At 32.4% G+C, this 17027-nt stretch overlaps 2 protein-coding genes across 2 annotated transcripts; one reads left to right on the top strand and one right to left on the bottom strand.

The window, feature by feature from the left end:
- Nucleotides 1-7148: 7148 nt before the first annotated feature.
- LOC117923105 lies at nucleotides 7149-9099 on the top strand. Its single transcript, XM_034841351.1, is given in 3 exon segments — nucleotides 7149-7174; nucleotides 8126-8394; nucleotides 8397-9099. Coding segments are annotated over 3 exon segments (747 nt in total). The 3' UTR covers nucleotides 8849-9099.
- Nucleotides 9100-10610: 1511 nt separating this feature from the next.
- LOC117924257 (glutaredoxin-C9-like) lies at nucleotides 10611-11509 on the bottom strand. The gene is given in 3 exon segments (XM_034842849.1): nucleotides 10611-10900; nucleotides 10903-11227; nucleotides 11374-11509. Coding segments are annotated over 2 exon segments (387 nt in total). The 5' UTR covers nucleotides 11201-11227; nucleotides 11374-11509; the 3' UTR covers nucleotides 10611-10811.
- Between the last annotated feature and the right edge of the window lie 5518 nt (nucleotides 11510-17027).

The raw sequence follows: 17027 nt of genomic DNA, 5'->3' as shown, positions 1-17027 counted from the left end.
AGCAAACGCAACGGTGCCCCCTCTTCCCTCTCCTTTGGAACCGAACCATTTTTTGAGATCACCTATTAGGAGCCAGGTCAAAGATGGTGTGAACCCTAGTTGGTAGATGTCACCATCCACCTCACACACTTCATTAGAAAAACCCACTTGATCAATGATATAACCAGAAAGTTGTCAGAATGGATATGATCACCTTGCTTGAAAGCAAGCGTATCTAAATTTTGTATTAGAAAATTTGGAAGAAAGCCCTTTGATGGAATTCATCAATGATGCCAAGAAAAAATGGGGCACAAATAGTAACTGCAAGGGTATATGTGATATGATCAATTGTAACGAGAAGACAAACCATGTGGGGTAATTATGATTGGGGTGGGGGTCTACCTCAATTAGATTCAGCAATGGTGTGGTGGTGGAGAGAGAGCCCAAAGAACTTTAATAATATGGAGTCAATTGGGAATTGGGATAGAATGGTGAAAAGAGAGAAGATGAGGACCACAGCTTTTGATTCATTAGACATTATAATTGCAGTATCACTACCTACCATTCCATTTTACATGAAGACATTCATGTGCTCTCTCAGTCTCCCTTTTGGTCTTGATATCATCTTCTCTTCTTTGCTTAAAGTTGCTTTGGAATCTATCATTCAAAAAGGTCATCCTTATTTGCATGAGGATCATGAATGTGATTAGTGGAAGTTACTTTATATTTTTCAATTATTCTTCTAAATGTGTATTTATAAATGCATGAATTTATTTTTTGAAAGAATAAATTTTGTTTTGAGAGTTGATTCGAAGGAATTTAAAAGATTTGACTAATTTTTAAAATTGTCTTTCACATTTTAAAATTACAAAAAATTGTATTTTGTTTTTTTATTAGATAATTTAAAAACAATCCATTGGAAAAACAAATTTTGGTGAGGAGTGCTGAAGTGGTCCTTATGAGCACTGAAGTGCTTGTAATCAATTTACATATTTTTGTTAATTTTCTTGTACATATTTTTGTTCTTACAAGCATTCAAGTGCTTTGTTATTAGTTCACACATATATATATATTTTAAATTGTAAGTGTATTTTGTCTTTTCTTAGACAATTTTTAAATAACAGGTTGGAAAAATGAATTTGTGAGGAGCGCTCAAGTGGTCCTGTTAGCTTTAAGTGCTTGTAATCAGGTTACATATTTTTGTTAATTTTCTTATTCCAATTTTTTCATGACATCGGCCCAACTTGTTAGGTTTTTAAGACTATAAATATACCTTATGTTATTGATGTTAGGTGCACATCATAGAGTAGGTGCATTTCTAACACTTTCGAGAGCTTAATTTTTGATCGAGTTTAGTTTGTGGATATTGATTTCATCCGCTCAAGTTGTTGAGGAGTTCACTTAGGAGCATGAAACATTGCAACATGAACATGAAAACAAATGTAGGTACTAGCCGTGTAAGACCTTTAGAAAAAGGAAACATGTAGTCCATATAAATTTGAGTACTTGATTTTTCATAATTAGTAAATTTACTCTAAAGTTGATTAAACCTATAATTTTTATATCTATAGGTTTTCTAGTGGACCTTGCAAGTGGGTTTTTCACGTAAATTACACACATATATATAGATTAAGAAAAATTACAATTATGAAAAAAATTGAATTTTTAGGCTTAAATATCATAACAACCTATTCATTCCCTCGCTTAGCTAGTTTTAGAATCAATATTGAAAGTTTCAATTAGTATTAGAATATGTTGAATTTAAAAAATTAAACTTTTTCCAATTCTTGCATAATCTTGATTCATGGAATCACAAGAAGTGGGAGCATTTGTAAATAATCCAACCTACTTTAGTGGAAATAATTATCCCTATTTGACATATGAAATTCATTTTGAAAAATGTAAGAATGAATTTAGAATGCTGTTGATTTGAGTTAGTGACTTTCATTAAAGTTGTATAGAACTGGTAGATCCATAGGAGAATTAAAGCCCAAATAAGAATGAGATAATCTTGATAACAAAGGCAGTTAGACTAACGTTAGGGCCCTTTATAGCATCTTAAATGGTATTAGTCCTATAAGATAAAAATTAAAACTATAGTTTAGATAAATATTTGAAGAAGATCTTTGTAACTTGAATTACAATCCTTAATGTTAATAACTTTTTGTAGGGAATTTCAAATTTCTCCATTCTTTATCCCAAGCTTAGGTTAGGTGCATGAAAACTCCTTAGGCTATGGAAGCGAAAATGCAAAATAAAGGATTAGAAAAGTGTTATAGAAAACTTTAAGTTTGATTTTAATGTTCTTAAATCAAATTCATTTAGAGAATATTAAATTCGAAGTCGCCGAAAGCCTCATAAACCCATGTTCTTCCACCCTATGATTTTACCTTGATCCTTGATACTCAAGTGGTGAGGTATTTAGAATGGTGCTGGCTAAAGCTTTCTCTTCTTTTTGGATGGTGAAAGACGACTAATTAGAAACTTTAACCTGCTAAGGAGGATATTTATAGGGTTCTTCATTAGATTTAAATGACTTGAGTCACATGAGCTTAGATCACTTAATATAACCTAAAAAAACATCCTAATTGATTAATTTACCAAACAAGGCTATCCAAGTAATTAATTAATCTAGTCTAGAGATGTCGTTCACTAACCCTTGTGTAACCTTATGTAATTACTAAAATGCCCTTATGCACATAAGTGGACTTAGAACTTATCTAACCCTCATCAGCTATGTCATCAAGGTGTATGAGTTCGAATTGGGACCATTAAGACCCACATGAGTACTGACTCTATTAGAATCCAATTCTAAAGTTGATTCAACATCTTACTATAAACAATCAACTATACTCCAATATCTTATGTAAATAATAACGAAATAAAGTTCAAGTTTATGACTTACTATCCATTGTATGCAGATTTCCTATGAATTGGTGCCATAATCTAACAAAGTAGTGCTATCACCTATTAAGATTACCTCTCCAATCCTTAAGTTATAGATCTCACCTATTATGTGGTTAATTAACATACTTTACCTCCAAAAAAAATATGTCAAATTTTCACTAAAAGAAATGCTATGACCATAGTTTACTATATCACATGTCAATTAGACCACCAAAAGGAACACACAGTCTTAATCCCCATGAGATATCATGGTGCCTTCATTGAGAATACCTGTTGCTACTAGTTTCTATTAATAGTGACCCAATCCATAAGGATGTATAACCACCTTATCATCCATAAGTCAAAACCTCTCGTTGACTTTAACACATGCTCAATATCCTCTAAAGATAAAAAATCCATGCAATATAATAGTTTGGTCAATCATAACAATTGATTCCCTAACTTCATGACTCACTATAAGTTCTATTCAATGTTTAACTATATATAATAGTACACTCACTACGAGAAACTCATCTCGAAGGTTAAGACAAACCATCATTCTAATTAAAAGGTAGTGCACTATAGTTTTTTCTTGATTGCCACAATCCATGAACTGAATATGAATGACTTATCATTTTGCAAGAAACCTATAACTTATATTCTCTGTGCAACTCCTAATGCACCAAAATTATTTATAATAAAAGTTATATGATTACGTATGCTCGGATAATCAATTAATGCATATGGGATAGTAAAGTGAACAAGATACATAAAAAAATAAATTTATTAATGAATTTAAAACTATTACATCATGTCATGCTTTCCAAAGCTTTATCCCAATACTCCATTCTTTAAAGAAACTATTAGAGTTTCTCATTATTCCACCTTCCATATTTTAAGTGTAGATGAACAACAAGAACTTGATTGAGAGAAAATAGAAGAGATATGAAGAAGATCAAACCTTCTGGAGTAAAGATTTTTGGACTCACCTATGAGCTTACTATTTATAAGCAACATTTTTTTTTTTTTTTTTGTGAAAGATAAGGATTCCAAATTGAATGGATAATTATCTCCGTTCTATTTTGAACCAATTTAATTCAAAAACAAAATTTGAATTTCATGAAATCTTATCTACTTGTTCATCATCCTTTTATTTATCCCACATATGGACGGTGAATTTAAAATAAAAAAACATTCAAAATTCTAACATCTCCCACTTGTCCACATTGGATAAAATCTTTATTTATTTTTTTTAAAATCTTGCATCAAGTCCTTTTCTTCATAGAAAAATTGGAGTGTGCGACATGATGAGAAGTTGTAAAGTAGGAGCGTTTATGACAAGTGTCCATCTCACTAGCATAACACATCACTCAAAATAAAATTTTTTGTTTATACCTTGGCTTGTCAATCACACTAGTTCAAGCACCTTCAAAAACCCTTAAATGAGTCATATCTCAATTAAAAATGCTTAAACCTAACTTACAGATATATTTATATTCATAATTATATTGAATACAAAGTTAATATAATTGTCCAAACTATGAGCTATAAATAGTGGTGTGTTACTAACAATTTTCCCTAACTATTCATGCTAATTCATTTAGGTTTGACCGCTTTCCTGACATATTCCATTGGACTATATCAATCATGATCCCTCGGTTACATGTTAAAGTAGTGACATCTTACCCTTACTTAATGACATAGTCCTAGGTTCAAGGGTGTAGAGTAGACTTTATAGTAGTAAGGGTTCACATAGTGTTAGAGCAGAGATCCATTTAACCACTCATTTTAATAATCGCAAATAGCACATATAGTCTGATATCTATGTTACGACAGAGTTTTCACAAGAGTGGGTGTGTCACTTTCTAACACCGTACAAATCTTAGCTAAGTCACCTCCTTAAGTGCTTATTATGAGTTTCTTAGCACAATCGCTTATTAGACATTTGCCTAATATCTCACATTCGACTTTGTTAAGGCAATATGAATTTATGGAATAAAATCATATTTGACTTTTATATGTCTCATCTTAGCCTAACTAAGGTGATGTTCCAAATATATAGTTAGCATAAAAAGGAAAAAAAAAAAGAAATCATCTCATCCTACTTGCCATCTAAGCATTAGGGTGATTGTCTATGTGAATAGACCAATCTAAGCCTGGTGACAATCAAATAATGTATGTTGTTGGTATTAATCAAACTAAAGGAATCCACATCTAAGAGGAATAAATGTATAAGGTACCCATAAAATGTCAATGCAAGAAGTTTCCCAAAATAAAATACATATCAAAGTTTAAAAAATCCTAAACTCCTCACATAAGTCCAAATGATATCTCTAGTAGTGACTTTAGTAAGTGGATTAGCCATCATTCTACTGGTCAAGATATGTTTCAGGACTACCTCCTTTTGTGCAACAATGTCTTGAATGTAGTGAAAACGAACATCTATATATTTGGTTCTATCATGGTATTTAGGATCCTTACTATATGTAACAGTAGTCATGCTATCACTAAAAATAGTGGTAGGCTCTTTGGCAAAAGTTGTGACTTTTAGGTGTTGGAAGAATCTCCTTAACCCAACAACCTCCTATACTACTGTTGAATAAGCAACATACTCCAACTCCATAATGGATAGAGCAATGCAAGATTGCTTCTTGCTACACCAAGTAATAGCGATACCATTGAGTAAGAAATCATATCCTATAGTGGATTTATGATCATCTTGATTACTAGCCTAATCTACATCATAATGTCCTCTTAATCTCAAATCTCCACCTAGATAGTAAATGAAAAAATCTTTAGTCCCTTGGAGGAAACGAGAAATCCTCTTAACTGCTCGCCAATGAATAGGGCCTGGGTTACTTTAGTAACGATTGACTAATCCAACTACGCAACATATGCTAGGTTTAATACACAACATAACATACATTAGACTTCCAATTGCACTCACATAAGGAACTTTTGTCATTCGTTTCCTTTCCTCATCATTCCTAGGGCATTAATAAAGGTTTAAGTGTAACCTTTCTTGATAAGGGTATCAATAGGTTTGCAATTTTGCATCTGAAACCACTTTAGAATCTTCTTAATACAAGTCTCTTGAGATAAACCAAGAAGTCTTCCTGAGCAATCCCTTAAGATCTTAACTTCAAACGCTAAATTTACTTTGCCCATGTCCTTCATATTAAAATTGGAAGACAACCACCCTTTGGTGGTGACAACAATGTTCATGTCATTTTTAGCAAATAAATAGAGCATTCTTGCCTTTTCAAAATAGAGTAAATTGTCCTAATCACCCTTAGCAAGTAAGAAACACACTTATTGCAAAATTCACAAAAACACCTCACAAAAAACCCAAAATAACCTATGAAACACAATAAGATAAGAAAAAACTTGCCAATGACATCATCAATGGTAGTAGTGGATTAAGGCTCGTCTAATGGATTAGAGGATATTTTAGTGGTATAGTCATTGATGTGGAAAGGATTAGAGCAATTTGGTAATTGAGTTAATGGTTAAAAAAAAAAGGTTTCTAGCCATAAGGTTTGTCTGACAAAAAAATCAAGGATTCTTATCGATGAGTTATTTTTAACTTTGACTTTTTCTATTTAACAAAAAAAAAAAAAAACAAATACCACCTAAAATTTATTCTACTTATCATGAAGAATTCATGTTTGTTGAGAAAAATAATTAGATATTCGAAGGAATAAAACCTATCTTTTAAATTTGGATTTCAATAGTTTTGATTGCATTAATATTTCAAATCAACTTATAAGAAAAGAATACGTGCCTTAAACCAAATTTATGTCGATAAATATATTAATTAACATAAGAAATTTTTTGATATCTTAGCAAAAAAATTTAATTATTATTAAAAATGTAACTATTTATAACATTTAAGATATTTAATTTATTCATCTCTTTTTATAGATTTTATATCAATAAAAATTATTGGAGGCACAAAAATATTGATTCTCATTATTTTAACTTTTAATTCCTTTTTTTTTTGCAAAGTTTAATAAACATATCATAAATGTATTAAACTTTCTTGATTCTGGATTATTCCAACAGATAAAATGGTCACCATCAAGGACCACTGTTGTCATCTTTTTTGACTTTTATTTTTGTCCTCCTTTCCAACTTTTTCTAAAGCTCACGATTTTGGTAAAGGGCATGCCCCTTTAAAGTAAAAGTTTGAATAATCAATTTTTTGAAAGCAGGGTCCTTATTAAGAACCCCACGGGGTCCTTATTAAGGGCCCCACCCTAGGGGTTCCTCTTAGACTGTAGATGACGAAGAGTAGAAAAAAAAGAAGGTAAAATTAAATTATAAAATAAAAAAACTTTATGTATCTTCAAATTCAGTTGGTGGGCGAAGATTCCTTCCATTTTTTAACTGGTCTCCTGAAAAATTGGGCTTTCGTGCCCATTTGGTTAGTGGACCTGGTTTGGGCCTTGCATGGGTCAAAGAATCAGAATTGGAACTATCTATGGGCCTGGGCCTAACTACCAAGCTTGATTTATTCATGCAACCATGTAAGATAGAAGCTGAAATTCAATTTTTAAAATTCGACTTCCCCAAATCAAATACAAAGGGTCTGTTTGGAAATTGTTTTTTTCTCTTCTCTAGAAAAAAATAGGAAAACATGTCTGATAATGAGAAAACCATTTTTTTTATTCTTAAGAATATAAAACAGAAGGTTTTTTAAAAAACATTTTGTAATTGCTTTCACGTGCTTTTAAAAAACAATTATACAAACATGTAGAAAAATTAAAAATAAAGCATTGGATATGCAAATTATTTTTAAAACATATTTAAAAAAAATACTAAAAATAGATTTAAAATATTTTAGATTCCAAACAAAGTTTTGTTTTACAAAACATTATAAAAGATTTTTTTAAAACTTTTCTCAAAATTATTTTCGAAAATAGGAGCAAAAATAGACATCTATAATTGGTTTGGCCGCCCCAAACGGATTGGATTTTGAGAAGTGCCTATTTCAAGGGACCGTTTGTGGAAGTTGGAAAAAAATGAGATGAGAAGGGCGGATGGCATGTAACAAAAATTAACAGAAAGATTCTAAACTGAGAAACTATGATTGGGAATGCTAAATCATTCCCTACAAAGAAGGAAGAATCTACCAAAAATCAGGACAAATTCCATTGACACTGTGGACTAAATATTGAAGACATCATGACCAAAATATCTCTCATTTGTCCGAGTTTATAGCACCCTATCTTAAAGGATGATCCACCAAAAAAATCAGTGGGTTAGGTGAAAACGCCCTCTCATGCATTCATTCATTTCCAACGTCTCTCTCCCAACTCACAACAAAGAAAACAGAAAGGACGATCACTGATACCAACCCCAATCCCCTCTCTCCCAATTTTGATTTCGTTATCCAGTATTCACCATGCATATATGCATCCAACCCAGATAAAAAAAACCCCATTAAACCCCATCAACCTGTAGAGAGACCTTCCTCCTCCTCCTCCAGTATGCCTATCTCCACCCTCAGATCATACCATAATGGCTTGTAATGATGATGGAGACAGAACTTCACAGCCTAGAAGAAACCCTACCTGCTGCAGTATCAAAACTAAAGAGACATTCTTCCATCATCAGGGATGGCGAGGAAAGTGATGCACTGGTAAAGTACACAAGTTTGAAAGATGTGATTCTCAACTCGCCAAGATATAATTCGTACGAGGGAAATGCTTTCGATTCGACCAACATTTCGATACGGAACCAACTGGTAAAGCATGCAGCCTCCGCCTACCTCCAGTCAGCTGCAGTTCTCTCCAGCCGAAACCAGAACTGCTTGGTTCGTATGTGGAGGAGAGTGAAGAACAATGCTACATTGCGTTCATGCTGGTTCGTCTACGTTAGGAACCCCTTGGGAGCTTGTTTCCAGCCGATATGTCGGTTTCTTGGTTGGACGATACATGAAATTGGAAGGTTTTGGACTAGGAGGATCACCATAGCCTGAGACTACGTACTACTGTGAACATGCAATCGATGGAGTTAATTCTTTCCAAGCTACGTATGCATTCATTTTATCATTTTCTCGTCTTTTTTTTTTTTGTCTTCTAAAATGATCATGTAATAAACATGTATGATCAATTTCAATTATTGATTGTAATTATATTATTCCCTCCGATTGCAATTGTAATTATGTACTCGGCGTTTGGGGCAAAACCTATTGTAAGATTTCCAGGTTTAAATGCAAAGCACTGTAATTTCACCATCCACAACTAAAAGGGAAGCAAAAATTGGTTGAGAACTAGGAAATTAGATTTTTTTCAACCTATTTTATGTTTTTTCAAAGTAATGTTTTGAAGTGTGGACAAATTGTTTTTAAAAATAAAAATATTGGTTTTATAAATAGATTCTTGATACTATATAATTATGAGTCCCTCTTAACTCTGTAGACTCTGTAGATGTATTTTAAAACCATGATATCCCTTTTGAGTTTAAAGCAGACAATATCACACGATTGGTTGTAGGTTGTTATAAATTGTATCAGGGCCAATCATCAATTCCGATGTAAAAGTTTGTTTGATCTCGTGAGGAGTGTTTGTCCCTAGTATGAGGGTTTGTTTGACCTCATGAGGAGTGTGTCTGTTTAGTCCTATAATCCCATGTGATACAAGGATAATGTTGTATGTGTATAGAGGGGTATTTATGATGTTTCACATTAGATAGGGGAGAAAATTTTTATACTATATAAATATGAGTTTCTTAACCACATAGATGCATTTTAAAACTGTGAGGTTCCTTTGGATGGGATAATATTTATACAGTTGAGTGCGAGTCATTATATTCAAAATAAGATAACTATTTTGACTCAATACTTAAAATTATTTTTGACTTTATATTTAATGACTTAAATTATTAAGTCATATTACATTATTAAATTGATTTGCCAAACACTCTCTAAGTCTTTTTTTTTTTTGGTTATATACTTGAACAGGGAGAAGTCTTCAACTCGTGCTAATGACATTGTAAAATAAAGGAAGAAGAACAAACAAGATGAGAAAGAAATTGAAATGTTAAGAATAATGTATTTATTCAATTAATAGGTCATCTTTTTATAGAAGGTCAGGAGATACCCCATATATACAAAAAAAAAAGAAAAAAGTAGATGATCTTCAATAATTGATGATACTTTCAATCCTAAGGCTTTTGCCAATTAATTATGAATTAAGACTTTTTGAATTGATGAAATATGATCGTTTCTAAACACGATCGATTTCAATTTCGTAGGAGACAGTGAAGTCTGTTTAATTAAAAAATAATAATTTCATTTTAAATAAGATCACATCTTTGTGAGATTGGTCCATGAGCCATGTGGTAAAGGGGGGACGAGGAAGACTAAGTGGCCTTCTTCAAAACGCAGCGTTTTAGTCCATGCTATAGGCACCATCTACGCCTGTCAAACCCCAAAACCGAGAGGGAGCAAATCAAAAGATCCTCTCGTCTTCCTTCACTCATATCCCCATCATTTATTTTTTCTAAAAGAAAAAAGAAAAAAGAAACCGTTATGAAATTTGGCAGAAGGTATATGTCCTCAATTTTGTACGGACTTGGCATAATTTTATTCCCACACCCTCTTTTATGTCTTTGCATGGTTATTGCATGCCATTAATCTAATCTCCTTGATTTCCGGCCGGCAGGCGGTCTGTGATATCCGGTCAACCAGTCGGAAAAATGGAGATTCAAACTTATCTGATATTCACCACTCAATTCCATAGATAGTTGATTTCATATTAATTGACATCTAATATCCCAAATAACATTCATCTTCTTGATATGAGCCTTCCAAAAACAAACAAGCTCAGTTCACTGTACAATTATGTATGTCTGATTATGATCATAAAAAGACGGGTAAAAGTGCCACCATAATAGGGAAATTCTAGTAATAGGAGTTGGATATTCCGGTGATGATGAAGTTATAGCCAGAGAGCTCCGGCAGCTTTCAGGAGAGGGACCAAGGTGCCGTTAATGTGACAAGCCATGAGAGTTTCGATACCGCCAAGAACTTGCCACCCACAAAGACAGCCGGGACAGAATGCTGGCCGCCGGCGAGCTGGTACAGGACGGATTGCATTTCGGAGCCATACTTCTCCTTGTCGAGCTCCACGATAGTGGGTCCTACTCCAAGGCCGAAAAGCAGCTGTTTCATCACGTGGCACATGCAGCAGCCGCTGATGCTGAACACCACCACCGCATTGCCGGAGCCCAGCCTCCTCACCGCCTCATACGTGGTCTCCGGCTTCTCCTGGGCTTCACCGTCCATCCCAAGCTGTTCCTCTATCATGCCTGATTCCTTCATTTGCATGCTTTCTGGTTCCGAACTGCAATAAAACTACAGAGGACAGAAAATAAATAAGTAAATAAAAACCCTAAGGATTCGCAAAGCTACTTTTCTGTGTTGGAAGGCAAAAGATTGAAGGGGTTTCAACTTTCAAGTTCCAACTGTTGCTTTTGATCACGTATGATGGGAGAGAGTACCGAGTGGCGGTATTTGTAGGGTTTTGCAGCAGTAGTACAAGCTACATATACAAGAAACAAAAAACAAACAGTGAAATACAGTGAGTTGGGAAGCAGAAAACAGCGGAATGCATAGGAAATGTTGCAGAGCAGTAGTCCAAAGTCCAAACGACTCCTAGGGTTTGCAGATAATTAAAGGAAGAAAATGGAAATAGAGAGAGAGAGAGGAGGAATCTGAAGAGAAGAGGAGAGAATGAGAGGGACGTGGGGGAGCGTACCCGGCAATATCTGACGGCTGCGCAGTGCTGGAGGTTGAGCGCTCTCAGCCTCTCTCTCCTGCTGCTTCTTATCCTCACAGAGAGTACGGACTCCTAATCATCCGCTCTCAGGCACAGCACGCCATGTCTCCTTCAACTCTTGGCCTGGGTATCCTCTGCCTCTATGCTGATGCTGATGATGGTTAATGGCAATTTTTTTTCCCTTTTTTATACAGTTACCAGGGAGACACGCGCCTTCCACGCGCCAACTAACCGGGACCCACGGAGACCACTACTGCAACTTCAACAGAATTGGCGTGAGACGACCTGTACGGAAATTTCAACGGCAAGACCCAAGGGTTTTGGACCATTTTGTATCAGAGAATCACGTTTTCTCGTGGAGAAGAGCAACCGACAGGCCAGACAATGCAACGTCTTCAACGCCGTCGTTTTGGCGGTCAGTGGATCGGTCTATATACGGAGCTTGCGCAGGGGCCCTGGTCATCGTGCTAGCCCTTGGGACAGTAACGCCGTCTGATATATGTTATATCGACAGGGCTTGTAAATTGTAACAACGCCTTTCCGAATCCGAACCACAGAAGCTAACCGCTAGTGGTTGCCCCCGGCATGGATAAGAGCAAAAGGAAACGGTCAAAGACGAGGTTCTTTTAACTTTTTTATTTTATTTCATTTTTTTTGCATCGAATATTAATGAAATCCATAGGACCATGATTGGGTACATCCAAACAACTCCTTAGGAATGATGCTATCGATTGGCTCATTGGGTATAACATTGCATGATATAGCCCCTTCGATTTTGCCAGTTACCTTATAACATAATTTATTGCTTTTGGTCGCATGGGTAAAGAAAAAGTAGGCTGTGGCTCTCCAATAAAGGGAATTGCAATATTTTCAAGGATATCATATTCTATTAGCTTAATTTTTTTTTTCAAATAAAATTTATTATCTTTCTCTATATTTATTTATTCATATCTAATAATTTTAACAAAAAATATAGAATTAATAACTAATTGAGTAATATGGTAATATAATAATATAATATTTGTCGTATAGTATATTAATAATTTATTTTCATATTTAAATATTTTAGTTTTGATGTATAAATAGCAATCAAAATTTTTTTATTAAATATATATTTCTAAATAATAACTACATCATTATATTTTATTTTAAAAATTCCACACTTAAAATTTTATTTTATTTTATAAGTTAAGATAACATAGTTTCGATACAGAGTTTTCATATATGTTAGGTACCGTGCTTTTATTGTGCAAAAATTTCATTAAATATAGAAAATAGAACATTTTTAAAAGTTTTAAAATTTAAGAAAAAAAATGGTGGATTTTATTATTTGTATGTTAGTGATGTTCAAAATATTTTTTTTTTGAATTTTTATTTTTGATCATTTTTCTTAGGTAATTTATTTTTCAAAGAAATTTAGCAAAAACTATAAATTTATAACTAAAATTGAAAAAGTAGATTTTGATTTACATGAAAGGAAGTTTTAAAAGTATTTTAATTGGATTCAAATGGAGGTATTCCATACCCCTATTATTTATATTGTAAACCTAAAGTAAATAGAGTTATAAATGAGAAAATAATAACCATTTACTTAAATGTTTATAATACAAATATAAATAAAGAGCCATAGAGTAAATAAAATTGTATAGAAATATAGATTTGCACGCCAAGAGCTCGAACCACTTGTGCAATCTTTTTTCCTTTGTGTTTAACTTGGTTTTTTTTTTTTTTTTTTTTTTAACATTTCTTTAAATTTTGCAAATGACCATCTTCCTTCCTTGAGAGACCTTTAGTACCTTCAAACTTTCTATTGTAGGAATCATGAAACATCTTGAAAATTTAACTAATAATCAAATCCAAACAACACCAATCTTCTCAACCTAGAATATTGTAATTCTACATCATGTTGTTCAAGTTATTTGTATACAAATATAACTATGACATGTAATTATAGTTCTTTGTTTTTCTTATTATTACAAAATGTTCCAACATCCAAAACATCTATACCATAAAAACATAGCATCCCAAATTCCTTAGTTGTAACATCATCTTCCTTCTTGCTTCCCTCTAACTTGGTCTGTAAAAAATAATTTTACATAAAAAAGAAAAATATACAAGGCAAACAAACTCATAAGAATGAGTGCTATTGATGTTGCATAAAAAGACATTGGACACGTACTTGTACTTCGAAACGTTTAGTTGTCCTTTACCAAGCCTTATAAAAGGTGAAAAGAAAGAAGGTTGTAACAAACTTCATTGATAATAATGGAATTGAAGACATAACTCACTTGGATGTGTTCAATTTTTTTGAAGATCCTAGTGACAAAATTGATCATTTAATTGGAGATGAACATGTTTTTTATGATTGATTGTTATGCCTTATATGTTATGTTATCTTCATATGTTCTTTCGTTTTACAAACATTAACTTTTTTTTTTGAGTTCTTTTTTTTTTTCTATGCATGATATTTATTTATTTATTTTGTCAAATAAATAGATGAATCATCTTAACTTGACTAATTACACAACACATCATGAAGATGTATGTCTTGCAAATTGTGTCACAATGCATACAATTCTTCTAGATTAAAAGTATTTCTTGAACTTAACATTTGTACCAAACATTATTAGTATAATATTAGGTTCTATAAAATCTAATTCAAAGATCTAGAAGAACTACTATTGTTTTAATTACCAGAATCAAACTTAATATTGATGATGCATTATATTATGTCAAATTTAAAAGGAATTTGCTTAGTTTTAAAGATATTTGTCAAAATGGATATCATATTGATGTTATGAATAAAAGTAATATAGACTTACTTTAATTGTTTCTGGACAAAAGTATCTATTAGAGAAACTCCCTACTTTTTCTTGTGGATTGTATCACGCAACCATTAGACCTATTAAATCATATGCTATAATGAACCACAAGTTCTATGACCTATACCTTCATGCTTTGGCTTGAGTGATTTGGTCACCTTAGTTCATCTATGATGCGTTGAATCATTTGTAACTCTCATGGGCACCCTTTAAAACACCAAAAGATTCTTGTGCCTAATAATTACAACTGTGTTACCTGTATTAAGAAGATATATATATATATACAAGCCATCTTTTACCAAAGTTGTCTCAAAATTCCCAACTTTTTTAGAAAGAAATCATTAGGATATATCTGGCCTCATTCATCCTCTTTGTGGACCATTTCGGTATTTTATGGTCTTAATAGATGCCTTCACTAAGTGGTCATATATTTATCTCATTTTCATTCGCAATATTGCTTTTATTAGGTTACTTAAATAATTAATCTAAGAACACAATTTCTAGATTACCTTAATAAGAAAATTTGTCTTGATAATGCGGGTGAATTTCCATCCCAAACTTTTATTGAATTTAGTATGTCAACTAGAATTGACATTGAGCATGTCTTGTTATTCATGTTCATACCTAAAATGGTCTTGTTAAATATCTTATCAAACGACTTCAATTGATTGTTCTACCATTACTTTTAAGAACACAACTACCTCCTTTTGCTTGAGGTCATGCTATACTCCATGCTACATCCTTAGTCAATATTTATCTCATTTTCATTTGCAATATTGCTTTTATTAGGTTACTTAAATAATTAATCTAAGAACACAATTTCTAGATTACCTTACTAAGAAAATTTGTCTTGATAATGCGGGTGAATTTCCATCCCAAACTTTTATTGACTTTAGTATGTCAACTAGAATTGACATTGAGCATGTCTTGTTATTCATGTTCATACCTAAAATGGTCTTGTTAAATATCTTATCAAACGACTTCAATTGATTGTTCTACCATTACTTTTAAGAACACAACTACCTCTTTTTGCTTGAGGTCATGCTATACTCCATGCTACATCCTTAGTCCATCTTTGGCTTTTCATTTATCATGAGGATTCATCTTTAAAACTTGTACTTTGTCAACAACCAAATGTTTCTCACTTAAGAATTTTTTGTTGTACTGTCTATGTCCCTATTGTTCCTCCTTTAAAGACTAAGATGGGTTCTCAAAAGTGCCTTGGGATTTATGTTGATTTTGATTCTCCAAAATATCATTTGATATTTGGAACCCCAAATATGTGATGTTTTTATGACATGTTTTGTCGATTGCCATTTTGATGAAACAATTTTTCCAAAAGAATGGCGTGAAAATAATATAATTACTTAGAATACAATGATTTTATCTGATCTTGACCTTTAAAAACAAATCAATGTGAATAAAAAGTTCAAAAGATTATTCATTTGTAATAAATCGCAAATCAACTACTAGATACATTCATTGATGTAAAGAAAATGACAAAGTCATATATACTAATTGCAAATACTCTAGCGTAGATTGATGTTCTTATAGGACAATTAACCAATATAATATGAAATGAATCTAAGATACGCATGAACCATGATAGACCTATTAGCTCAAATGATATAGTTCATTGGAAAAGAAAAGTGCAAGTAAAAACACATAAAAACATTGACACTCTTGTAAAAGTTCAATAGAAAAATAGGCTATTAAATTTGACTAATTAGTCCTAGATTAATAATCAAATGACCCTTAAAAGAGGCTCAAATTATACAATTAGCCTTTAAAGAGACACAAATCCCTCAAAATAGGAGATCTCTATTAGTTATCTACATACAAGAGAAAAATGAGATCAAAATACACTCTACACAATATTTTCTTTTGAAGTGGCTATCAACATCATAAAAAATGATGAGAATCCTGAACTAAAAGTTGTGGATGAATGTTGATGAAGAAATGATTGATAAAAATGGAAAGAAGTAATCTAATAAGAATTAAACTTGTTAATAAAACAAAAAAAATATTTGGACCAGTAGTCTAAACTCATGTAGATGTAAAGTCTATTGGATATAAATGGGTTTTTATTCGAAAACGCAATAAGAAGAATGAAATCATAAAATATAAAATGCGATTAGTAACATAACCTTTCTCCTAAAGACCTAGTATTAACTATGAGGAAACATACTCTCTTGTTATGGATGCAATCACATTTTGATTTTTAATTTGTATGAAAGTATTAAATGGACTAGATATGCATATCATGAATGTCATTACGACATATTTATATGGATCCATAGATAATAATATATACATGAAAATCATTTAATGATTTAGATTGCCTTAAGCAAATAATATTAATTCTCGTAGCATGTACTCAATCAAGTTACTACAATCATTATATGGATTAAAGTAATTCAGACACATGTTGTACAATCACCTTAGCATATACTTTCTAAAAGAAGGGTATGTGATTAACCCTATATGTCCATGCATTTTCATTAAGAGATTATAAATCAGATTTGGAATTATTGCAGTTTATGTTGATGATAAC

The sequence above is a fragment of the Vitis riparia genome, chromosome 10 (assembly GCF_004353265.1).
Source record: "Vitis riparia cultivar Riparia Gloire de Montpellier isolate 1030 chromosome 10, EGFV_Vit.rip_1.0, whole genome shotgun sequence".
Lineage (NCBI taxonomy): Eukaryota > Viridiplantae > Streptophyta > Magnoliopsida > Vitales > Vitaceae > Vitis > Vitis riparia.
This window is presented reverse-complemented; position numbering and strand designations above follow the sequence as displayed.